This window comes from Nesoenas mayeri (assembly GCF_963082525.1).
Source record: "Nesoenas mayeri genome assembly, chromosome: 7".
NCBI classification, from domain to species: Eukaryota; Metazoa; Chordata; class Aves; order Columbiformes; family Columbidae; genus Nesoenas; species Nesoenas mayeri.
The window spans coordinates 25,143,117-25,167,999 of record NC_137551.1 but is presented as its reverse complement, the minus strand read 5'-3'; the positions used below and the strand labels follow the sequence as shown (position 1 = coordinate 25,167,999).

The 24,883-nt window shown below is 48.4% G+C and overlaps 1 protein-coding gene across 1 annotated transcript; it reads right to left on the bottom strand.

Annotated features, from left to right (window-relative positions):
* Positions 1–1,107: 1,107 nt before the first annotated feature.
* Positions 1,108–24,883, bottom strand: ARHGAP19 (Rho GTPase activating protein 19; the record flags this gene model as incomplete). Its single annotated transcript, XM_080348075.1, has 12 exons — positions 1,108–1,164; positions 1,651–1,719; positions 2,110–2,202; positions 2,792–2,890; positions 3,621–3,809; positions 4,530–4,595; positions 5,498–5,584; positions 6,124–6,350; positions 6,936–7,145; positions 7,489–7,569; positions 11,766–12,031; positions 24,825–24,883. The coding sequence occupies 12 exons, from the start codon at positions 24,881–24,883 to the stop codon at positions 1,108–1,110; spliced, it is 1,503 nt and encodes a 500-aa protein (XP_080204201.1).

Here is a 24,883-nt window from a genome sequence, read left to right as displayed (position 1 = left end):
ACATTGGCCAGCTGTGATGAGGGTTTATCCCATATCTAGGTGGTTTCATCTCATTTCTGCAGCTCAGGCCAAAGAGCTGAATCCAGCTCCAGTCCTTTCCCCCCAGTTTAATGGCTAATCAGCCATCCAGCTATCTTGAGCCAAAGGCTTTGGCACCATCTGCAGCAGATCACACATGGCCAGAGCCCTTCCTCACCTCTCACGCTGCTGATGCTGTTCCTACACTGCACACAGAGCTGCCGGCTTTTGCCTGCCCCAGGCACCCCAGCTTCCAGCGCCTGGGCTGTCCTGCCCCAGACAGCCTCTGCCAGCCGCCTGCCCTGCTCGGCTCAGCCTCCCTGCGGGAACACGAAGCAGAGACACTCCTTGCTCACCAGGCAGAGCCTGGCAGCCACACTGTGCCATGGAAACACAAAGGCAGCAAGCAAGGGCTGCCTCCAGTTCACCTGAAATAGAGGAATACATTTATTGGGGAAGTAGCTTTTGTCTGGGCCCAGTTGAAATTATGGCACCCAGAGCCTCTTCTTTTGCCCAGGCACAGCCTGTGCTCTGTACCGTTTGTGCACTCCAGATCTTTGGGGACAGCAGGACAAAATGGGACCCAGAGGAAGCAGAGGAGAGGAGAGGACAGCTCCAGAGGAGGCCTGGAGGTAAGCTTAGCTGTCAGGATGTGGCTAAAGGCTGGAGTCCATCATTCTTACTGCTAACAGAGGAGATGGAGCAAAAACAAGCCAACATGTTAAAACTTCAGAGCAGAAAAACAAAGAAATACAGCCTAGCAACACTGCAGAGAAAGCTGAGAGTGCAAACAATCACACAATACACAGGGTTCTCCTTGTAAGCAAGCACTCCAGCTCTTCCCAGAGCCAGCAGGTCAGACATGCTGCACAAGTTTTGGTTAGATAGTGGTTTGCCCCATAGTAGAATGAAATATAATTTATATACAGAAAGAAACAAGTCCCTGCAGTCTTTGCAAAGGTCCGGTTTCAAGAGCACTGCCGTGTTGGTGAGGGTTGCTGTGAGCCTGCAGCACTCCTCTCAGTGCAGCACATTATTCACAACTTTCGAAGCTGGGCATTCCCCACACGTGTGTTGGTGCGAGGTGATTCAGAGGGATGACGAATCCTTGGAAAGCAGGTGGGCTCGCATGCGTCTGCAGGATTCCTGGAGCAGAGAATTAGAGCAACTGAATACTTGAGACACAGAATGTCATGCAAGAAAAGGCTAAGGTGCTGTCTTGCCCCTGCAAAGGACTCCCTACTGGAATCTGCCTCTCACGCCTTTTACCAAAGCAGAGGACTAGACAAGAGGCAGCGAGCAGATGGGGACAAACACAGCAGTCGGTCTTGGGCTGTACAAACCTCTTGTCCCACTGCCACCTTGACAGGCTGCTAGCACTACCCCATGACAACAGCTTCCCTCTTCTTGCAGTGACAGCCACAGGCAGAAGGGCTGTACACACCTGCTCAGGTGAAGCCCTTCAAGCCCAGGCTTCCAGTGGCTTGGCACGGAGCAGACTGCTACAATCCAGGGGACCACAACTGTCACAGAGCCTGAGACAGAGCCTTGTGTGCACACCATTGCCTCAGCAGGTCTCTAAGCCCAGCAGGACAGGTTTCCCACAGGAAGGACAATGGGCATGTGTCTCACCTCTTTTCGGCCCTCCAAAGATTTCAGCTTTGCCTGGGACATGTGAGCTGGAGATCCACATTTCTGTAACTGGAAAGAGAGAGCAATAGGAGTAGAGAGCAGGGGAATGAAGCAGCATCCACAGCCCTCCCTGGGAGCAGCCTGTGCCACCGGGGAGCGGCTACTACCCAAATCCACTCTCAGTTTGTCTGGGCTGTGGGACAGCCTTGCTACTCACAGGCAGCAGGCTGTGTACAGCTTATTGAGGGGAATGGGAGAGAGCAAAGGGGGCACAAGCCAGTGTTCCAGGGCAGAGGCACAGATAAGTCAGAGGGACAAGGCTGGAATGGAGGCCCAGTGCTGCCACCCCTGTCCTAATGCTGCCCCCACCATCTGCTGTGGTGTCGCCAGAGCAGCTTCCAAAGATTTTATCTGATCATACAGAAGAAACTTGGAAACCTTGTCTTAAGCAGCCCTTACCAAGTGGATGTTCTCTTTGCTGACTCGCTCAGGCTCTGGTGTGGCATCCCTGCTCTTCCTCTCCAGGATAACTGGGGTTCCCAAAACCTTCCGCTGCCATAAGAAGAGAGGGCGGTTGGCTAGTGCTTAGAGTGCAAAGTGAAAAAGAAGGGGAAGGAGCAGGATGCATTGCTGGTAAGCAGTTGGATGCTGGGAAAGAAAAAAGGAAGCCAAGCTTGGACAAAGATTGCAAAGCAGAATCAACAGAAATACCTCAGCACTAGGTAGAGCCTACCTGAGTGTAAACGGTTTGGGAGCTGACCTGAGGCCTGGTCAGGAGCCCAGCCTGTCAGAAGCAGGTATATACTGCTGAGGGGCAGCCTACAGTGTGTTAACACCTGTGCTAACGGGCCAGACTACATGACCAGCTCCCTGTCAGTCCTCATCTCAGTAAGCAGCCAGTCCTTCAGAAAGATGCATAATATCCTACAGTCACACATTTCATAGATAATTACACTTTATACTAGCAAGGCTTATTCTCACCATGCTGCCTTTTCTGTCCCCAGTGGATCTGTGTTCTTCAGCACCTAATACTTTGAACAGTCCCTACCTCTGAGGGCCTCATTCAAACCAGGGCAAGGCAGAAGCAGAGAGCAACATCAGAAACTCACAGCAGAGACCATGGGTCAGAAGCCGCCTTTACCTTAATGAGGCCGCTGAAGGAACGTGAGCGGGTGCGTCGCGGTGCTGGGGATGTGGGTACATCAGAGCCAGGAGTGAGAGCTGTAGGATGTTTATTAAACTAGGAGGAAATATGAGGGCAGTGTGTTAGCACAGCTACTGTTACAGTTAAACCAGTCCCTTGCTGCTGTGTGCTGCTTTACCTGCTGCCCTCTGCCTAGACCTCAGTTTGGCTCTTTCGCACTCCAAAAGAGAACAGCAGCTCAGAGTTGCAGGCATAAGAAAGCAGATGAAGGCCACGTCTCCCACACAGGATTATGGGGAACTTAGGTAAGAGGCTGCTTTGTGCTGGCTACCAGGTTAGCCAAAATCAACAGCTGTTGGATCAGAAAGGGCTTTGGGCAGCAGCTGGAGTCTGGCAGCCAGGACCAGTGCTGACCACGCCACCCAGTCTCTCTGGAGCAGCAGGTTGGCTGGGAATGCTCACTGGACCAAGAGGAAACAATTGTCCACTCCCCTGCAGGCAAGAGGGAAAAGGATTTTCCCTTTCTGAGCAATGAAGCTCAAACAGTGCCATAATCAGGACTGGGGAACTGCTAGCTGGCAAGTCCCTGACTTGGAAAACAGAGCTCAAAGCACAGCTTGGTGCAGCAAGCTCCACTGTCAGCCACATCCATGGCAGGCCTCCTCCTCCCCTCTTACAGCTCTGCCCCTTACACAGCCCAAAACCCACTCTTCTCCCCAGCCTGCCCAGAGCTAGGAGCAGCTCTCAAGCAGGCCCTGCCTTTAGCCCTGTGCACAGGATTGTGCTGACAAGCACACCCCAAAAATATCTTTCCTTCCCACACTACCTGCCGGATAAGCTTCTTCTTCTTTGCAGAGTCAGGCATATTGTGGACGTGGCGGAAGAGCTCCTTCAGTGCTTCCTCTGTGCGCTGCTGGGTCTCCTCCTGGTTGCAAGTGTCCAGTCGGCTTCGCTTCTGAGACCTGAGGGGCTGTAGTTCCTTAGAGGCAGGAGCTGTCAGCAAATCCAGATCGTCCTGGGAAAGTGGAGACAGCAGCTGCTTGCCATTCTTTAATCCAAACGAGCCACCCATCTGAGCCAGGCTGGGAAGAGTGTCTTGAGCTGCCTCACCCCCAGTGAATGCACAGAACTGTGTTTTCCCTACCCATCTGCAGCAGCACTGCACCAGCAGGCCGTGTGCCAGGAAGAGGTGATAGCAATACAAAGGTGACCCCATTGCTTCTTCCCTCCCCTCCTGGATGCCAGCTGCAGAAGCCCTTCCAGACTTGAGAAGGGTCAGTGCAGCTCCTTGCAATGCACCTTCCTTCCCTCTTCTGCAGCTATACGAGGCAGGGAAGCATTTGCTGGCAAGACACAGACAGATCTTATCCCAGTGGCAGCAAGCAGCCTTTAATCCCAGCCCCTCTTCCAAGCAGCCTTGCCATGGCAGCAGGCACGTCTGTCTGTTTGGAAGGCACAAGCCCATGAAGGAGCAGGTGCTGCATGTGCTGGGCACAGGGAGCAGGTTTGCTGCTAAACAGGGGCTAGTAGCTTTCGCTGGGCTTGTGATTAACAGGTGCTTCAACTCTGCCCAGTTTCCCTAATACAGCCACCTGCACTACCATACCACACGGTTCCCTCACTCCTGCTCTCTGACAGATGCTCTTTTGTAACTTGGTTTGTTTCCAGCTTCTTTCACTCACAAGGATCTCCTCATAGTATCACAGCCTCTGCCTTTTTCATTTGCTGGTCTTACCTTTGATGTGTAGGCTCTGGGTCCCAGATAGTGCAGCCTGGCACACTCCCGGATGTACGCTGGTGCCTGTGACAATGAGCAGAGAAAAGGCCAAACATATGTTTAGTATGTTTGGCCCTGGGGCAAGAGTGACCCCAGCAAGAGTTGCCCTTCAACAATACCACAAAAACCACTTCCATGGAGACTCAGCAGTTCAGGGCAGACAAAGCAGTGGGATTGCATGTCCCCAGTGCAATCCATGATCACAGTTTCCCTTTGGTGCAGGCAACCAGCACAGAGTAGGAGCAATGTTCCACAGAAGCTTTTTTCCAAGTAATTCCCCAACCTCTGAGCTGGCCAAACAAGAGCCTGATGAAGAAGGCAGAAGGGGAACTTTCTGTGGGAGGACTCTGCAGGGATCAGATGCCTACAGTGACCAGGAAGGTCCCAAGAAGTCAAGAGACTGGCTGTTGCAGAAACACTTATTTGGAGGAACCTATAAAGCCTCACACACCCTTAACTGTCCTACTGCAACACCCCATTGTGAGATGGACAGAGGCCCAAGGCTGTGCCTGTAACAGCAGTGGGTTGACTACGACCTGCAGAAAAGTTCACAACAAAACAACCTGTCATATTAGGTATTCAGCTTTTGGCAGCACTCACCCAGAATAAGTCCCTTCAGTTTCCTTACCTTGCCAGAACCCAAGGGGAACCCAGTTGCTACCCATCTCCAAGCACCAAGTTTCCCAGCCAGGGTGTAGAGGGTGGCAGCACACTGCTGCTGACCTGCCAGGCAAAGCCACCTCTGGGGCTGCCTGCCCAGAAAAGATCTCCTCCCTTGTCACTAAAGAAACAGTTTCTTGTAGAAATCTTCTTTATCCTTCCGCAGAAGGAGCATGCAGAATATACACATGACAATCTGTGTGGACAAGGGGCATTCAGTCTCCTGCTGAAGGGCAAAGGAGAGCAAGTCCTCAAAGCACACTTACCTTGAAGAGTTTCTGAGAGTGTTTAATCATGAAGGTCACTCCATTGTTTAGCTTCGTGATATTCTCCTGAAGGTCATTTGCCGTCACCTAGCAAGGGGACACAGCCAAAGATGCAGCAGTTAGAAAGGGAGGAGGAAGGGTCTCTGCTGCCCTTGCTGTCTCTGGGACATAGATACACACAGTGCCTTGGCAGGAGGCTGGCTCTGAGGAGATGGGCAACAGGGTTCACAGCACACCAACAAGCAGAGCTCATGGAGCCAAAGCTGCTCTGAGAGGAGAACTACAGAATTCTGGGGTCAAACTTCTCACCGGCAGCACAGGAGGCCATGCAGCGAGATCTGCAGGGTTTGTCCAGAGCTGCCCTTCTTAAAAGAAGGACTGTGCTGTCATTTCAATTTTACTGAAAAAGATAAAGCGTCAGTTGCAAATGAGACCTATGGCAGGCCTGGACTGAACACTAGGAGGGAGTCCTGCCAGGAAGCTCTACCTGACCATCCCAGCCTCCAACCTTCACATCACTCTATCAATATTTAATCTTCCCATATTGATTCTTCTCCCATATGCCTGCCAAGTCTCTGCCTTCTACCTTGCAATATCCCACCCACAAATACTGAAGCACTGCTCACATTTCTGGGCCATAGGATGTGGGGTGCAAACATGAGGGCAAGATTGTGGGCAGACATCTTGTTCTTGTCCTGCTTTTTGGCGGTCTGGTAGAGCAGGTCCAGCAGCAGTTTGAGCAGGCTGCGGTTGGGTGCCGGAAGGATCAAAAACAGCAGCTGGAGGGCTTCAATTTGGCGCTCTTTGTCTGGAGTGCTGGTCTTATTCCCCTTCTCATCAAACAGCGTCAAGTCTGCCAAATTACAAGGCAGAACATGAGGAACATCCATTACCTTCCTTAACAGCAGGCCTATTGACACTGGTTACCCTTCCCTCTTTACGTGCAGATCTCTTCCAAACTCCTGCACAGCTCTTAAGCCTTCATCTCTCTCCCCCCAGCCCTCAAGCTCCGCACCTGATGGGTACTCATCCCACAGGACAACACAGCTGCTAAGAGTTGTAATAGGTTGAAGGCAAGGTGGAAGTTCACATAAAGTAGTTCAGCAATGGTTATTAAGTACATAAACCCCACACCCAGCTCAGCAGACACCCAGGCTTAAAACAGATGGAAACCCAATGTGGGCTCCACTCCTGTAGGCATCTGTTTACGTCTGCTGTTGGAGAGAGAAGACTGGGCTAGACAGACTTGGTCTGATACCTTAGGACTTTCAGCTCCAGTCTTTCCATCATGAGGCTGAGATAGCAGGAAGATTCTTTCTTAATCTGCCTTCAGGCTTGCACTTCCAAAGCCTAGTGTGCAGTTCTGTAGTATTACCAGCTTTCTAGGAAGCTGGCTCAATTTCCTCTGCTCGTTGCTGCCTCTTGTTGCTTTACTCACCTGCAATTTTGAGGTGGGCATGGAAGTGCTTGTGTGTCAGCAGCGGCTCTGGCAATTCACCCAGGAACATCTTAAGCAGGGTGGCCACATCATTGGAATGAAAATCCCCAGAGTCCAGGTCAATATCTGTACCGCTGTTCAGAGCATCCTTTAGAATCTGTTGCCTGATGCTGTTGCCTGGCACCCGAAACAAACCTTCTGCTCGTAGATCTGCTCAGCAAAATGGTGAAAAGAACCCACTGATTAATCGGAGGCTGATTCCCGTATTCTTACTAAAGCAGTTCCTTCCCATTTCCAGATTTTGACAGCAAGCCTCAGTGAACTGTGTTCAGAGACATGACTCCAAGCTGGTTCCCACTAGTGGAAAGAGTCCATGCTCAGAGGGAAAGAGATCAACTTATCTGCTAGGCAATTCTGGGAAACAGTTGTCTAGTCCAGCCCCAAACTTCTGCTGCTAGAGACCTCAGAGCTTTTCCCTCTGTCTGCACCACAGACCTGAGGGGCCAGACAGATACCCCTTGGGATAGGAAGACAGCAAGACAGAGTCACTTACTTTTATGCAGATATTCAATTAGCTGGGAGACCTGTGCAATGCCTTCTTCTGTCAGTGGCGAGCCAAACACCACTCCTTTCTCTGCAGAACAGAAGATAATGTGTTCAGACAGTGCAGAGCCCAGCAGTCACAGAGATGAGTGGTCCCCAAAGAATGGCATCTCAGCATGCAAAGATCAGTGTCCCAAAATGTTAAGGGTGAAGGTCACAAGGCTCCCCCAGAGACGTGAGATATCACAAGCACTAATAAAGTCACTTCATCTCACCATGCTGTACTTACAAGGGCTTCATCATCTTGCTTCCTACTTCAGCTTAATTACAGTTTTTATCAGCTAAAGGAAATAATCTCTAGCTCCTGAAAAGAAAACACCACCAGAACAGATGCTTCAGTTTAAAGGGCACATCATCTGCAAGCCTGGACCTTATGGAAACAGCAAAGCCAGAAGGGCAGATGTGACAGCCTGGGCTGCCCAGATGCTGCCACATTGGCATATTCCACACCTGGGAAAGAAAGTCCAGATTAATCCTCACTGAGGCTTGACATGGAGTGGAGCAGAAAGAAGCAGTTCAGCCATGAGACTGGCAGAGCAGAACAAGCACTACTGGGGAGAGCAGACATCATCCAACTGGCTCACACTGGTCTCCTTTTCAGGGATGGATAATCCCTAAAATCCCCTGATCCCAGTGAATCTCTCTTCCATCAGCTGGAAGAGATACAGGCTACAGTCTCGAAAGAAGATAGAAGCAATGGAGCTGAAAGGAAGGAGATCCCTGCATAGGAGGAAACGTTAGATGAAAATCCCATTTAACTGAAAGGCACTTGTTGAACCAATGCAGAAAACTATTCTTGTCTAGAGATGGACTTCCCAGGTAAGACAGTGGTTATCCAGCAGGACAGTATTTTCTATTAAGTGCAGTCTTACTAATGAATGTCTTTTCCCAAACACACACAGCCAGCACATTCTGTCCCTCAGAAAGCTGAGGCAACTCCCAGGGACATCACTAGCACCAACCAGAGCCCTGAGCACCACTTCTTCCCTCAGGTGCGTGTAGGTTTTGGCTACAGCCAGGGACAAGATGCTGGATAGGCCATACTGCAACATGCTGACTGGGACTGACAACTGGAACCAGGTACAGAGCTGGTTTGTCCTGCCCTTGCACTTAGGCTTCAAAGAGCCAATGGATTTAGGAAAAGAATATTCCTCCCTTCTCTGTGACCTCACTGCCAGGAGCATGGGCCACTTCTGAGGGCAAGCTGGGCATTTGCATCCCAGCTTTCTGTGGCTGAAGATTTCTCCCCCTTATTGTTACAGCTGACAGCCCTGTAATCCAAGCAGTGCGTTGGCTGGTATGATAAAAGTTATCTCCTTCGCAAGTTTTCTCTTGCCCTTTTTCCCCATCATCATAGCACATTTTGATTTGACTAGCTTTTGGTCTGTTGTACTACAGATCTTACTCTTCTGTAGTGCTGACGCTCACAGCATGTGGGAAAGACTTGGTTAACCCTGTGCACTTCTGTAGCAGCCTCCCCATGCAACTAAATTTTTCCGCCTGAAGAATGTTCTACTTTCTTCCAGGACTTCTGAAATATATAGTAAGCCACCAGGAACTCCAGCCTCCTGTTAAATCAAGAACTTTCTGACCTCTTTCTGAGAAAGTGCATGCTTCAGTCTTGCACGAGAAAGGAGGAAAATGTGACCTTTTGATCCACACATAAGATCTGAAAAGCTTGAATGCAAAGGCAGAGAACAGTTGGCAAAAGATTCTCATCCTTGAAGAAAACTAAACTCGTTAGACATTCAACAGATAGAATAGTGGCCAGAAAGAGAAGAGGAAAACACATTTTCTTGAGACATGCAGGGCCTGACAAATTCGATTTACTTTTTAAGTCAGAAGTTGATATCTGAATGAGAATTTGATTCTCAAAGAAACTTGAAAGACATGTTTGGAAAATTGATGCTGACTTAGGAAGGCTTAGATGTTATTGTACAATTGCTTCTGAAACTAAGCAGCAGCATGAAATTGAATTTCCTAACACTCAAAGAAGTTGTAAGTATTTGCAGTTTGATCAGCTCTGAGTTCTGTGGTCCCTGGCCTCTGGCTTTGAAGAAATAAAACCTGTTTGTTCTAGCTGGTCTGTAACACAAAGGAAAACAAATGATGGCTCCAAGATGAAACACACAGTACATGAAACTGATTTTCTCTATAGGCACAAACTACTTTTTCTCAGGGTTTGGCCAAAGAGTTCACAGACAGTGCCTGTCAGCACAGGGAGACGCTGCCATTGCAGCCTGGGAGAGCAGCCAGCAGGCTCGCAAACATCTGCTAGCTGGAGCTGTGGTGAGACACACAGCCATGGAAACATCTGAATGGGGGAAGGTGGAACTCTTGGGGAAGAGAGCTGGCGGGAGACAGCAGATCTGATAAGAGCAGTGCTCCAGCAGAGTACAGATAATTTAAGATTAAAAAAAAAAAAAAAAAAGAGTTAGAAAAGGCTCACAAGACCCTGCCAGAAGGTTTTGTGAAAAACAGGGAAGTTTCCATACATGCTAAGAAAACACTTTTAGCTTGGTTACCCACTCGCTTCTGTTTGTCAGGTGGCAAGCGTCTGAATTTAAGGTGTCCTGCTACCCTCCTTGAACTGAGGCAGGAGCAATGACAGGCATGAACACAGTCTAACTACATTTTGGGGGCTATGTGAAGACCTGTGATTATGGAACAGCATGGTAGGTCATGGCAATATTGAATAATTCTCACCTAAGGATGCTAAAGGACTTGATTTACCCCTGCAGTGCTGTCCAGGCAGAAGTGAGTGCACCTACCAGGGTTCCCACTGGGTGAGCCAGGAGTGGAGAGCTGAAGCCAGCACCAGACAATTTAGCCTGAGCAGTGGGGCTGCAGGGCTTGTCCTTATGAAACACAGTGGACAAATAGGTTTGATAGAATCAGAAACCCTTAGAGAAACTATATAAAAGTTGAAGACTGAAAAAGACAGACATCATGACAGCTCCCTTCTCAGAGGTACTCACCACAGCAGAATTGCTCAAAGGAAGGGAGGACTAATTAGAAGAGTTCAACCTCAGGCTGCCAACATCTGAAGGCAGCTCCCCACAGCCTCTCTGGCAGCAGCCAGCCAGTCTAGCTAGGAAACCAGAGCTGATGAGGCATGCGAGAGGTGTCCAGATAGAGGCAGTTTCTCTCTAGATCAGTGAGAAGGTTTAACTGAACTTACCAGGAGAACCAGGTTTCCCCTGAATGTGGGCAGAGGTGGGAGAGAGCACACACCCTTCTAGTTACAACAAAACACACTGGTAAATGCCACCCAGTGAAGAGGAGAGGATCTGAGCACAACTGTGCTCAAAAGTAAGTCTCAGACTTGCAAGAAGGTGCCTGAGGCTAATGTTTCATAACCAAGACAGCTGAACTTGAAAGAGAAGATAAGAATTATCCATTTGCTAGAAGAAAGTTTCAGATGAATGCTCATCTCAGAGCAAAAGAGAAATACATAATTTGCCCCAGTTGAATCTGTGCTTGAGCAGAGTCAGTCTGCAGAGTTTTGTCACTGACTCACTGGACTGGGGTGTGGATCAAAGTGACACTGGCATTTGGAGGGGAGAAGCTTACAGATTTCTGAGCTGCACAGACAAGACCTTCCAGAATGCTGGGACAGCTACTGTATGAAACAGTGGGCACTGAGTGAAGTCAGTTGTGCAGAAAACCTGGGCATTATTGTTCTTCATGGAACCTGATGGTCTCAGCCTTTACTGACATTCTATCACTTATACGGAAAGTTAATGAGCTAAGGAAAACAGAGCATGGACTGCTATGGACGGGAACAAGCAGAGACAAAGACACCTTGGTGTGTATTGGAAGAACTTGCAGGTTGTTTGGGCACCTCTCTCCAGCTCAGTGCTATCCACAGAGTCAGACCAGAAACACCCAAGGACCACAGCAATATCTCTGTGGTGTGCGCTGCACTGAGCACAGAGAGTAGCTAACCCACCAAGGCCAACCTGACATAGACCACAGCAATAACCTCGGAAGAAGGTACTCTATTACAAAAGTGGCAGGGCATTTCCTGGGTGAACCTCCTGGCCTCTGTTTTGCTCCTTTCTAGAGGTGGCATCCCAAGATTACAAACCTACAGTATTAAGCATTCAACATCAACTCAAAACAACAGTCATACACTGAAAGCTTTGTAAACAACACCTAACAGATGATGACAGTCAGCATCACCCTCAAGGTGGGCACCAGACATCATGCCATACTCATACTCACCCTTGCGCTTCAGAGACATCAATGAACGAAAAAATCCAGAGGCTGTGCTGTTTGCTCCAGGCAGCTTTGGGTCCTCCTCTCCCATGAGCTGGGCCAGCTCTGCCCCTGGCAGGTCAATGAGCCTGGTAATGTTGCTGACAACCAGCTCGGTGAACACCTCTGGTTTTTCATGGCGCAGCTTTTCCACAAAGAAGTCAGGATTGAAAATGATCGGCTGGCTGTGGAGGGAGGAGTCATTGCAAATGACAAAATTGCAGATGGCATCACTGCAAAAAAAAGGAAGGAGAAAAAAAAAAAATAAAGTAACTCCGCATTACTTTTTTTTTTTAACAGCCAGCTGGCATGCCCTGAAGGAGACATCTGCTGACACCGGAGCTACCAGTCTACACCAACAGCACTGTCTTTGGTGAGTGTTCAGCACAGTGAAGTTACATTTCCCTTTGGAGCAAAAACATTTCTGGCCCATTTGTACAACACAGCCCAAGACTAGCACTCTATGGCCTGATGGTAACATACGTGACATGTGGCAGCACCCAACTAAGACTTGCACTGTGTTAACGACCTACTAGCTGAGGCAGATACGACACCAAATATTTTACATTACCTTACCACACTCAGTCATAAATAAGTTTGGTTCTGTCTCACTGCCCTTAAACTCACTCCCAGTGGCCTGAAAGTCTCAATCCCAACCTAAATTTCTTCACGGCCAGCTTATACTCATCAGTTGCCATTGCCATTCCATCATCCCTATCTTCCTATCAACAAACAGATAGTTCCCACGCCTTGGGACTTTGTTTTTAAGATTATACACATGCAACGACACTGGCCCACCTTTCTGCTAAGGATGTGGCCAAACACTCCCAGATGACAAGCTGCCAAACTCTTTGGCTAAGCACTCCGAGTCTGGAGCGAGTGTGAACTCATCAGTAGTAGCACGAGTCATGCAAGATCAGGCCTTGAGGAACCCCCACTAACCTTTCTTCTAGAACATCTCATTTTGGCTCATCCAATTCTTGTGTCTCCTTCAGGCTGTCCTTTACCCAACCTCCCTATCCTCTGCTGATGCCTACTTTCTTTGTTTCATAGCTTCTCATGTGGAACGTGAAAAAGGGATGCACCCAAGACACTGTTCTACTAGAAGTTATCTGTAAAATATACTTAGCCCTTCCAGAGGCTAGATAAGCTACACTTACCATGTCTAAAATAAAAATGAAGAGCTATCTCAGGTTAATCAGTGTTCTTAATGCTCATGCTTAAAGCTTATCCCAATTTCCATCTACCTCTAGGTCTTCCATTACAGTCTTCCCACCCTTGTTTCAAACACACACTTCTCAAGTCAAGCCCACAGGGTAGAGTTGCCTAGCTTGCTTCTCCTGTTCCTCTTTTACTTAAATGTGAGGATTAGTGTCATTATTCTCCAGTCACAAGCTACTGCCCCAATGTCATGCTCTGGCCCTGCGAGTTGGAGTGCCAGTTCTCCCAGGGCTCTGGGTGAAGGCTGCCTGCCCACCCAGCCTGCACACCCTGCCTGACATTCCCCAACCCTTAATCATTCTTGGGCTCTTACACAATGCTTTCCCTTGTCCCAACACCCCTCCTCAGCACTCTGAGCTCCCACCAAACACCATGTTCCAAGAACAGCTGCCAGGCACACAGGTAACAGCAAGGCTGTGCTCCCGCCCCAGGGATCACTCAGTCCCTCCATGATGTGGTACCCAGGGGATGCATAAGCTCTGCCTGTCTCCCCCCAGGCCACCAAAGGCTTTCTCTTCAAAGCAGGCTTTCCCACAGAAAACCAGAGCACCCTGACCTTCCTCTCTGCAGAGGGGTAAAGGCCACATCAGTGTTTGGACCACGCTGGGCATCTGTGCTCACTGCTGAGCACTCCTGCCACCGACAACATGTGCAGCGCACCAGACCTGACATCCATTAGTTCAAGCAGCAGAGCACTTCAGCTACTAGCTCAGAGATCTCAGCGACTTACTGTTCTGATGTAAATCAACAGTAGCTAACGAAGGGTAGGACAACAAGGCACATACTGGCAGTTCACCTGAACTCCAGCCTGCCTCCACACAGCACCTGTGAACCCAACAGTTATCTGAGCTGCTGCTGTACATCTTTGACCTGAAAGACCATTTTGGTGTGATTTCCAGGTTGTGTGATCAGAATAAGAGAATAAAAGCAAGAACTCAGGCTCCACAAGGAGAAGAATGCTCTCTGAAATCAGAAGAAAGAAGGCTCTCAGGGACACTTGCAGTGTGAGAATCTGTACGAAACCCTCTCCCCCCTTCTACTGCTCTCCGTGGATGTCAAAGCCTCCTTCAAGAGGATGGAGAGGAGGAAGGTCTGCAAGGCAGACTGTAAGGCAATCTGCCAGGTCATCTAAAATTTTAGAAAGCTCTTAAAGGCTCCCAGCTGCATCTCTCAGAGTGGCCCAGCAAGCATGCTGCGGATTCCAAATGGGGGCCATATTTTTCTGAGTACCTCCCAGTCTGTTTTTCAGCAGTTTGTTATCTGCAATAAATCAAGACTGAAACACAACGACTTGGTATCAGCTGCCAAAAAGCAACTGCCAATCGATCTGATCATATTCGCATTTCATTGCACTGAGCTACAATACACAAACAAATGCCAGCTCTGCCCATAATGTGGAGCAAGCCCTTTGCCTGAAACCCATGACAACTCATTCTGTGGCAATACAGATCCTGAGAAGGGTTAATAGCAAATGTATAGGCCCAGTGACCCTGCCTGCAATGATCCGTGCACTGTTATTCACTCACTAGCAGTTTTGTTTCCCCACAGAGGAGATATGCAAATACTTTGCAGCAGTTACATCAAGCATCACAGATTATCTGCTCCATCTGACAATTAGATGTCTAGATTCAGAGAAAGAAAATTAAACGATTCTGTCAACTAGAACTGACTGACATAACTTCTCGGCACAGCCAGCGTTACAAGTTGCACGAAGTTTAACAACATTTAATGCAAAAATAAATAGATAAAAAGTAAATTTCTTACATGAGTGCCGAGAGCTTTTGGAGAGGCATTAGGAAGCGGAGACAGGGAAAAGAACTTGCTCCTTGTTTCCAGCAACAAAAGAAACCTGCCTGTCCCAGCACAGCCTATGCAAATTCCACGCATGCTACGAGACACAAGGGCGCATTATTGGGGCTGAAAGGCCCCCTTGGCACACACTGGGCATCAGCCTTCACACAGAGACAAAACAGAAAAGAAAAGCTGGACAAATTGATTCATGTCTCTTGCCAAAGGCTGCGTAGCTGGAGTTTAACGGCAAATAATTCCTACATAGAAACCAAGGTTTTGAATCAGGACTAGCATGGTATTAAGTGCTCTCCACCTGTATCCAAGAGGAATCCATAAAATAGCCCCAAATCCACACGGTGTTTACCATGGGTAAAGCCATGCAAACACATTCCCAACAGCATCCAAGCACAACCAATGTTAAGGCGCGGGCAGGACCATAACCCAGTCCCTTAACTGCGCATCCCATGCCCAGGAACCTTGCTAGAAACACTCTCTGTCTCTGTCTTTCACACTTTTAGATCCTTTCCAAGAACAAGCGCATAGATCAACCCCCCCTGAACTGGAAACAGCATCTGGCCATTGCCCTTTGCTACCAGCACTGTGCCACCGTGTGCTGTTCATCCACCTCAGGCTTCCCGTTCCACATTTCTCTGGATTCCTGTCCAGTTTCCCCGCCTGCCGCAGCTGGTTCCAGCCTTGTATACTCTTATTGTGGTACGGCACTTCAATGAGCTACTTAATTTTGAAAGGTCACTTTATTAGCAGCTCTTCCTCGCTCAGAAAATTTGCCTTTGTATCATTATTGCTAATCAAAATGGAAATGTGAAGCAAACCCCTATTTCTGAGCAAAGATAAAGCCCCCACTGGCTTTACACACAATAACCCTGCCAATCCTCGCTGCTGCACACACTATAACCTTCAGAAAAAAACATGTGCCCCATCTGCTGTTTTCGTGTTAAGAAAAGAAGATGGATGTACTCTACCTACACTCACAGTTTATATCACAGCAGCAAAGGGAAGACAAACATGTATTCAGGGAGTTTGTTGCCTTTTTTTTTTTCTTTGCTTGCAATTACAGTTGTATTTTCTATATGCTATGATCTCAGATTGCTTTACAGCACCTCAAAAGACATTAAAATAAAGGAATAAATAGCTTCCTCTCTGATCCCATGAATAAAATAAAATCCCAATGAATAATAAAACCTTGTACTAATAGGGCTGTGATTAAGACAGCAGATTAAAAAAAATGGGTCCTATATTGTGCTGAGATTCTTGCCATTCTAGTATCTTTTAGAAGCGAAGCCTGTGATCCCAGCCAAGTCACAAAGAAAGCTGTCTGTCACACACTACGTTCTTGCTTCAGGCATGACAGCCTCATGATTTCATGGGGAGTGGATGGTGCAGGAGGTCAAAATCATGATGGATCAATTAATCCCTAAGGTAACTAGAACCAGGCCAGTGAAATGCCTTGGAAACGAAGACAAAAATGAAACTTTAACTGGCAAAACCTGGTGATTGAACCTGTGGTGCAAGGGCTCTGCAAGCCAGCGGATTTAGCTCACGTGGCAGCAAGCTTGCAGACAGGTGAGACCTGACTGGTTTGGTGGCTTTTACAGATTTTTATATTGTTCTAACTCCACCTATGTGAAGGTAGAAAGAGGGTCCAGCAAGATGAAACAGACATAAGGAGAATAAAAGTAAGCCAAGAAAGAGGAGGAAGGGAAGAGGAGGAAGAAGAGGTACCTTTGGGGCTGTGTTTGCCTAGCTGGGAAAGTGGAAAAGCTGGAAACTGCAGATTTTGAAGGAGTCTGATGTACCCCATTCAGTGAGCAAAATCCACCTCTGGTGCCATTTTACGCACTTCATACGTTGTTGGTAAAGAGCTAACACTTCAGACACACCACAGTAGATGAGTCTTACCATAGGGGAGTAAAAGGATTAAAAAGCTTTTGAAAATAAGGCAGATAATGGAAGAAAAATCTCCTTCTATAATAACAAAATCTTTAGACTGTGAGAAACAGCCAGGCTATTACCAAATACTGAGAGCAGAGTGATTAGCTGCAATGCTAAAGGACACAAAACCTGAGCGATTCTTTGCCTGGCTAGGCACAAAGGGAGATGGGACAGATGCACACAGGCTCGCGTTTCCCCAGGGAGAGAGAAGCAGCATCATTTCCGATGTTGTGCCAGAGTAAGGAATCAATTAATGAGGATGTCTGAAGACCGTATTTGCAGAGCCAGATAGGAGCCATTCCAGATTTTGCAAAGAGATGAAAGAACCATGACGGAATTATGTGGAATCATTTTAAGTACAAGAGCACTAGAAGACAAAGTATTTTATAGATTAAAAAACTGTATATGTACAAAGAATTCTAATGGGAATGGACCACAGAGACATTAGAAGTGACTTCAGAGTTAAGGTTGCTTTAAGGACTGTACTTCAGATTGACACTATTGTACAACAACGTAACAAAGATCACATTCAGGCCTCAGATTTGGCACAGTGACTCTTCATAGAATGACTGATTTGCCTCTGAAAAATGTGAAGAAAAAGACGCAGAAATTTTTGCCTAGTGTTATACTTATAAGGTCTTTAGAGGCAGAGTCCTTTTGTGATGAGTACACAGAGCCCCGTGCAGTGGATGCCAATCCTTGCCTGCTGTCTCTAGACTTGATACATGCAAGCCATACTAGATAACACTGCCTTTTAAATTTTTGCTTTGCTTTCTTCACATTTAAACAGCTAACACAGAGTGCTTCAAGTCATTTAGCTATGTGAACCAGATAATAATATGCAGCAAGGAGCTGGGAAAGAAAGCTGCTATTATTTGATGGCAGCCTGTGCTGGACAACCTGGAACTAATGTAACACCTGGCCATCTTTTGGACACCAGGTAAAGAGGATATCCAAGTTGCTGCTGTAACCTATGAATTCAAATTCTGTCCCAGTAAAGGACTCAAAGCAGACCTCTGCAATATCAGTTACACATCTGTCATGTGAACCTGGAGACAGACCTATCTGGGAAGATAAAAGGGTTAGAAGGGGGAGAGAAGTTCGCTTTGGAAGAAACTGAAAATGCAACATATTACCAGTGTAAAAGAAAACTGCAATAGCAAGACAGTTCAATTTGTGTGAAACATCAAGAGATTTGCATTTCAGTATGAACTTCTCAAGTTTGACCTCAGTGAATTCTTCTATGATATCTTTAATAATAGCCACTGGAATATTTTGAAGTCAACAAAGCAATACTTCAATCAGCCATGTCCACAACATCAGAGCATCCAGATGCCTTCTTGTGCTAGCAGGATGAAAAGAGGCGCCTTAGCGAGGAGCTGCACGTTCATGGCGATGTTCCTCGCCAAGTCTCCTTCCCAGCACCACCAGCACAGCTCTGGATGATCCCACGCTGTGCAATGGCTCAGCCTCCTACCCAAGGCTCTGTAAAAAAACACAGGAGCACAGCTACTGCCAGAAACCCGCTAACTTTACATTAAAGATCTGCAAGCTCATATGCCTGCCTTCATATCAGAATAACACAGTGTAACAGCATTAAATAACGATGCTGCTCCAATTTTCATGACTTCCAATGCAGTCTAAAGTTTGTGTCTTTATTTTAATATAAACCCCTACTGGGAGTAGCAATAGAAGAGGAGCCTTAGATGCAATCTTGATTTCACTGAAACCAGCACCAAAACTGAATCTTTTTAGATGGCAGCAGCTGCCTCTTCTCGTTACTGATCTATTCACTTTTATCACTGTGGCACTGGGAACCTTGGTCACAGCTGGGGACTCCACTGTGCTCCATGCTGTACAAACACAGAACAAAGGCAATTCCCTGTCTTTAGAGGGCTGATAGCTAAATCTGAAATGAATGCTGGAGAGACAGAAAAGAGGAGGAATCCCAAGAGAAGAGGCAGCACTATCAGTCAGCATGACTGATACAACTGAATTCTGCCAGCTTTTCTGTAGACATTATTAAAAAGGAGGGCAAGGAAGGACAAGAAAAATAATCAGGTCACACTGCAGACATTGAGGAAATCCAGCTTCTGCGTGAGGGGCGACATGGGACCGAGCACAAAGGAGCTGGTTTGAAAGCTATCAGGCAGGGACGGCTGGGACGTGGGGCTGAGGAGGCAGGAGCTGAGCTCCACGTGAGGCAGAGACAAGACGCCAGCAGTGCTAGGGAGCCAGGGGGGACCCAGCAGCACCCCAGAGCACCTCAGGGCCCCATCCAGATCCCTGCACAGGGTGGGAGAGTCACAGCCCGAGGAAGCCCTGCAGCTGCTTCGCACCACCTAGAACACACTGGGCACGCTGCCTCCCTCAGGAGAAGGTTACCAGGGCCTGGGGTTAGTCTGTATAGAAACTGAATTGGTGTATTTTCCTTGCCCCAGTCATATAGTTGTGATCATGATGAAACAATGCATCTTTTTTGCTTTGTTTTACTAGTCTAAGCCAATTGCTTTGTGAATAATGTACCACAGATCTGAGATGCTCAGGGGGTCAGGTGGTATCTGCCCTGAGCGCTGTGTCCCATGTCTAGGACACAGATTTGGGGCATTTTTTCCCCATGTCCTGCAGAATTACCCACCAAAACCTTTGACTATGGATCAAACTAACAAACTGCAAGGACACCTCCACTTTTCAGGAACCCTGACACCTTTCTTGTGTAATCTACAGTTCTTTACTGAATGCCTGTCCATGGACTCTGGCCAACTGACTGCTCTTCAGCTTTATTCACACCCCAGGTAGGAATATTCTTCCCACTTTTGCCCATTTGGTCCTTAGCTGGGTGGACTGCAAGGTCCGCGCCTGTCTGTATCCTCAGAGTGTGCATGGGTACTTTCCAGTTGCCAACAATGATAGCATTCCCTTACTATCCTCATTTTAAAGAGTCTTTAACTTCTTTACTTCCCCATTTTGAGTGAATCAGGAGTCAAGGAGAGGCACAGGCCAGTCCTACCTTTATTTCCTTGGCCTCTAGCACTCAGAAACTGCTGCATGCACCTCTGATTGTCATCCTTACACTTGAAGATAAGAGCCCTAGGGCATCCTTCAGAGGCAGGGGAAGATGCAGTTCAGAGACTAGCAAGGAGGAGAAGATGCTTCTCAGGCCAGTAGCTCCAAGCCAGTGTCTGGGTCAGACCAGAATTACCAGCTATAAAGAGGAGCCTCCACAACAATCAGGTTTACTTCTGATCTGAAAAATCAAGCAATCACACAAAAACAGCACAGCAAAATTAACAAGCCATTGTAGCAACTAGAATGGGAACTCTGAGCAAACCAGCAAGGAAGGAAGGGTGCTTTCCTCTAGCCCTCCCACAGGGTGATAATCATCCCAAATTGGTGGCCCCAACTCACACCCAGAACACATTTGGGAATCTCATCCCACCATCAGCTGTCAGTGCTCAAGTAAAGCATCACAATGCAAATATCCTGTGCTGTAGCACTCACAGGTTCACTCCACTAGTGTTGTTTTTTCTCGACCGAGGGGATACCAAGACCTGGGTCTGGACCCACAGCCAGCTCTTCGGTAAGATTTCATGGTCACAGACTGGCAAGTACAAAGGACAAAGGTACTTGAGAAGTCACAGCTCTCGTTTTTGTCCATTACACTTTTGTAATTCCACAATGCTCCTTCACTCTGGAGGTGCAATGGGCAAGATGCAGCCTTGCATCTGTATTTTGTATCGTGGTGTCTGCAAGGGATGAGAGCACATCAACCCCCTTCTCATCAGCAATCCTCTCCAGACACCGCTGAGTGTGTCAGAGGCCACATCCCATGTTCCAGATGTGTAAACTCTCACAAGCTGGAATTGCAATGAGGCACACCTGGATGCATGCCAGCATTTAAATAAGCTGGTGACATCTGGTCAGGGCTGCTGAAGCACACAGATAAACAGGCTAGGACAGCCGCAGAGCAGCACAGCATGCAGCACTGGAGAGACAGAGATGCACAAAGCAGACCAATTAACTCACCAAATTGAACAGAACGGGGGCCCAGTGCTTTTGAAGGGGATTTGGGCATGGCAGGATATCAAAAACAGGAGCACTGTACACAGATACCAGAATTCATATGACAATAACCCATACTGTCACTTAATGCAACTCTCCCATACTGATCAGAAAATGCTTCTCTTCCCATCCTGCCTGACAGGTCACGTCTGCCTGATTCACCTGGTTTTTCTGCAGAGCTCAGGGAGCAGAGATATATATCATATATATATATACACATATATATGTGCTGCTTAGGGGGCGGCTCAGGAGGATGCAGAGCAGCACGTGTGTGAAAGGGGAGCCCTAGGCACCGGAGAGCTCCTGAAGGACATTCCCTGAAAGGATTCCCGCTCTCTGCAGCATGGCCAGCCCTGGCATGCTTGTCTCCTGCTATGTGACAGCTCGTGAGCAGGGCTGTAGGAATGCCCATATGGAACTCCCAAACCATAAAGCTATGCTCCCAAACCATAAAGCTGAGACACTGAGTCTCAGCTCTAGCAAAACAAAAAGAGAAACTAATGCCGGCTCCCCCGAGAGCTCCTGCCTCTGAAAATCAGAGCCACCACACCACCACTCAAGAAGAAAGGATGTTTTGGCCAGATTCCAAATTACTAGAGCTTTATAGGCCAAAAGCAAACACATTAAAAGTTCTGATAAGCCAGCTGGCAGGCAATTATTTAAGCAGCTTATCACGTTCCCCACTATCTACAGTTTCTGAAAAAATTTATGAGGAAACTCTAGATAGCTTAACTGCAATTACCTAGCGTAGAGGTGAGAAAGGCCAAGGGCCAGGAGTGAGTCTGTTGCACCCTGGAGAAAAGGACTGAATGCTCTTGTCGATCACAACAGTGAGTGTAATGTGGCACCAGGATGAGAGGCCAGGACACACCAGACCTGTGAAGCTCTGAAACAAAGAGTCAGCCAAATTTATCACACCATGGGGCCATAGTTCCCCCCATCTCTCTCCCCAGGCTAGCTGCAAGACCTCACAGTGTCAGCCCCCAGGATCACAGCACAGGTTTGGTGAGAGCCTCCTGATTCTGCCCAAAAGCAGCGGAGTAGGTCAGTGCCTAAATCCAGCAGAGCACAGGCTAAAGAAAGGGCCTCACCACCCTGCTCTTGCCTCCAGCTAAACAAGTGAAAATGAGATCCTACAGAACAAGCTAACTCTGAAACAAGTTGAAAACACAAGGTCTCAGCTGTGACCAGGAGCCAAACCCAGCTTACAAAGGGACAGTATTTCCAACAGGAACATGACTTCAGTGCAACCATTAGATATTAGCCAACATTTCCATGCTGCCCTATCTCTGTTCCATCTGTTCATGCCACTTATTAAATCAACACACACTGAAGACTTTTGACCTTTAGGACAAGGAATTTGATTTCCTAGCACAGCATCCAGCGCTCCAGTTTCAGACTGAACCGAGTGCCCAGGCACCTTTAAAGGAGCGTTAATGAAGCCCAGTGACATTTTCATACGCATGTAAATGTGCACACAGCAACAAGGCACTGGCTAGGCTGGCAAGGAGACCCAGACGCTGCTTTGGGCTATGTGGGCAAGCAATGCTCCCCCTTCATGCAAACAGACAATAAACTGAAGCGCAGCAGAACAAGGATCCTGTTGTCCAAGGCCCTGGATGGGAACAGGGCAGGGTGTTACATGCAAACATACAAACATACTGCAAATGCAACACAGAATTGAGTTCAGGTCTGGATGTGCACCTGATGGGGCTTGGGCTGAGTAGGGGGTGATGCAAGTCTAGGTCTCAAAGATGAAGAATTGTGGAGAAGGAAACATTTGAATAAAATCATTCCCTACTCCAGGCTATCTTCAGACAAAAGTAGCCACGCTTTCAGACATGGCTTTAACTCTGAAATCAACCGTTTTTTCTGCATGACTCTCTGCAAGTCACTTTCACTTTTTCCCATTAACTCATGCTTACAGTGGATGTTTTCCTATTTGCAGCAAAACATAGATGGCAACTGTGTCTCCTTTCATTGCCTGCTTATGATGTGAGCTCTTGATGTCCAGTTGTGCAGTAACACTCAAGCCATTTTAGCCAAATGCCTTTTTTCAGCACATCCTGCCTTCCAGATCCACGGTGTTTTCCCTTCCATTTATGCCACCCTTGCCATAGCAAATGGCCAACGTGAACACTGAGTGCCTAGCAAAGCATTTAGGTGCTGCTTGAATCAAATATTAAATGCATTCATTAAACAGACAGATGTTTCTCTTTTGAAATTGAGCACTCGGGTACACTGCAATCATAATTCATGGTTATGAAGAGCCAGGCAGAGGTTAGAGAGACCACAAACTGAAGAGAGAGCCACACAAATAATCTTTTGTCGCATTCAGTAACATTTGGTAAGGAGGTTAAGACAAACAGCTTTCATTTCCAATCTTTAAGTCAGCAGGCTGTAAGACCACACGCGCAGCATGCCAGCTTTACTAGCTAACTTGCACTTCTCTCCAGACGAGAGGCAATGGGCAAAAGCAGAGTCACAGCACATATTTGGGGAAAAAAAAAAAAGGCAAGCTTTGTGGTGATAGACCTGCAAAGTAAGACATCAGTTTGCTAGCACTACGTGTGGGTGACAAGGAGCATTAGAGTAAAACTTACACTTCAGGCTGTGCTTTAACACAATCATTTGCAGGAAGGGGGAGTGAGTGGGTGGGTAAAATAACTGGGGAATTACATCCTAAGGACAACTGTCAGCATAAAACAAATTCAGTCACTTGAACTGATGCAGGCCACGTTTAAAGCACTTTATCTAAAAGAGTGTTTTAAGTCTCAACTGCATAAAGCATACTCATCCCTTTACCAGGTCCAGCATTTTCGACAATCCCTGTTCAAACGTGCCACACTGAGCACCATCTCTTCACCTCTCCTCAAGCAACACTCTGCCCCAGCCCAGGCACTGCAGCAGTTCTCAGAGTGCCATCAAGCTGGGTTCGGCTCAGCAGCGAGCAGGACAGCACCACTATGAATCAGGCTGGGTTTGAGGCATCAACCCTCAACTGTATTTAGTTTGCAAGTACACAAGAATTACCACTTAAAGGATACTCAGTTTGCAGCTCCACACTACGCATGTGGGAAAAAAAAAAAAAAAAAAAAAGAAGGAAGAGATATTACAGCTTTTTAGCAGTAATCCAGTCCAAAACAACTGTTCTAGTGAGGTGCTCATATGGTCTCTGCTGTTTTATTGGCAGCAGTCATAGAACGGTTATGTATGGGCTAAAGATGAAGGATGTGAAGCTCACAGCGTACGCACATTTGGAAAGCAAGAATAACGCATGTGGAGCGGACAAAGCCGGGGAGAAAGCGCTGGATGCGAAGCAAGTCTGTATAGTGCCATCACCCTACCAAACCCTGCAACTGCCAAGCGCCCGGCGGTCGGTCTCACTGCGGCTGCGGAGCTGCGCGAGCACAGTGCTGTCTCCCCCGGCCCTCCGCGGGCAGCGAGCGGCCGCGCCGGGGCAGAAGGGCGGGCAGGCACCCCTCGGGGCTAGACCGGGCGTGGGGACACGCTTCTCGGCGGAGCAGCTCCCTGACCGGGGCGGGCAGCTCGGAGCAGCCGCTGTCTCCTGGCCGGAGCGGCGGGCGGTGCTTCCCCCGCAATGCAGCACAGGGGGCCGCGGCGAGCGGTCACCGTTAGCCGGGGCCGAGCCCGCGGGGCGGGTGGACCGCGGCAAAGCAGCACGGAGCTGCCCGCAGGGTGCTGCCTCCATCCCCCGGAGCTGCCCGGTGACATGGTCGGCAGGAGACCAGGGACCCCGGCCGGAGGAGCAGCTGCCCCGCCGCAGCGGGACGGAGCCAGCCAGGCTCGCAGGGTAAATGCCGCAATGGGCGGGCCGGGCCGCTACAGAGGTGCGCCGGCTGGTGCCTGCCGCAGCAGCATGCTGCGGGCGGGTGCGGAGTGCCCGCAGTCGGCCGTAAGGCAGCGAGGGCTGGGGAAGGCTCCCAGGTGCCCCGCGAAAGCGATCGGGGTGCCGGCCCCGGAGAGCCCCGCTCCTACCTGCCGCCGGACGCCGGTGCTCCCGCCGCCATCTCATACCTGCCGCTCCGCCTCCCCAT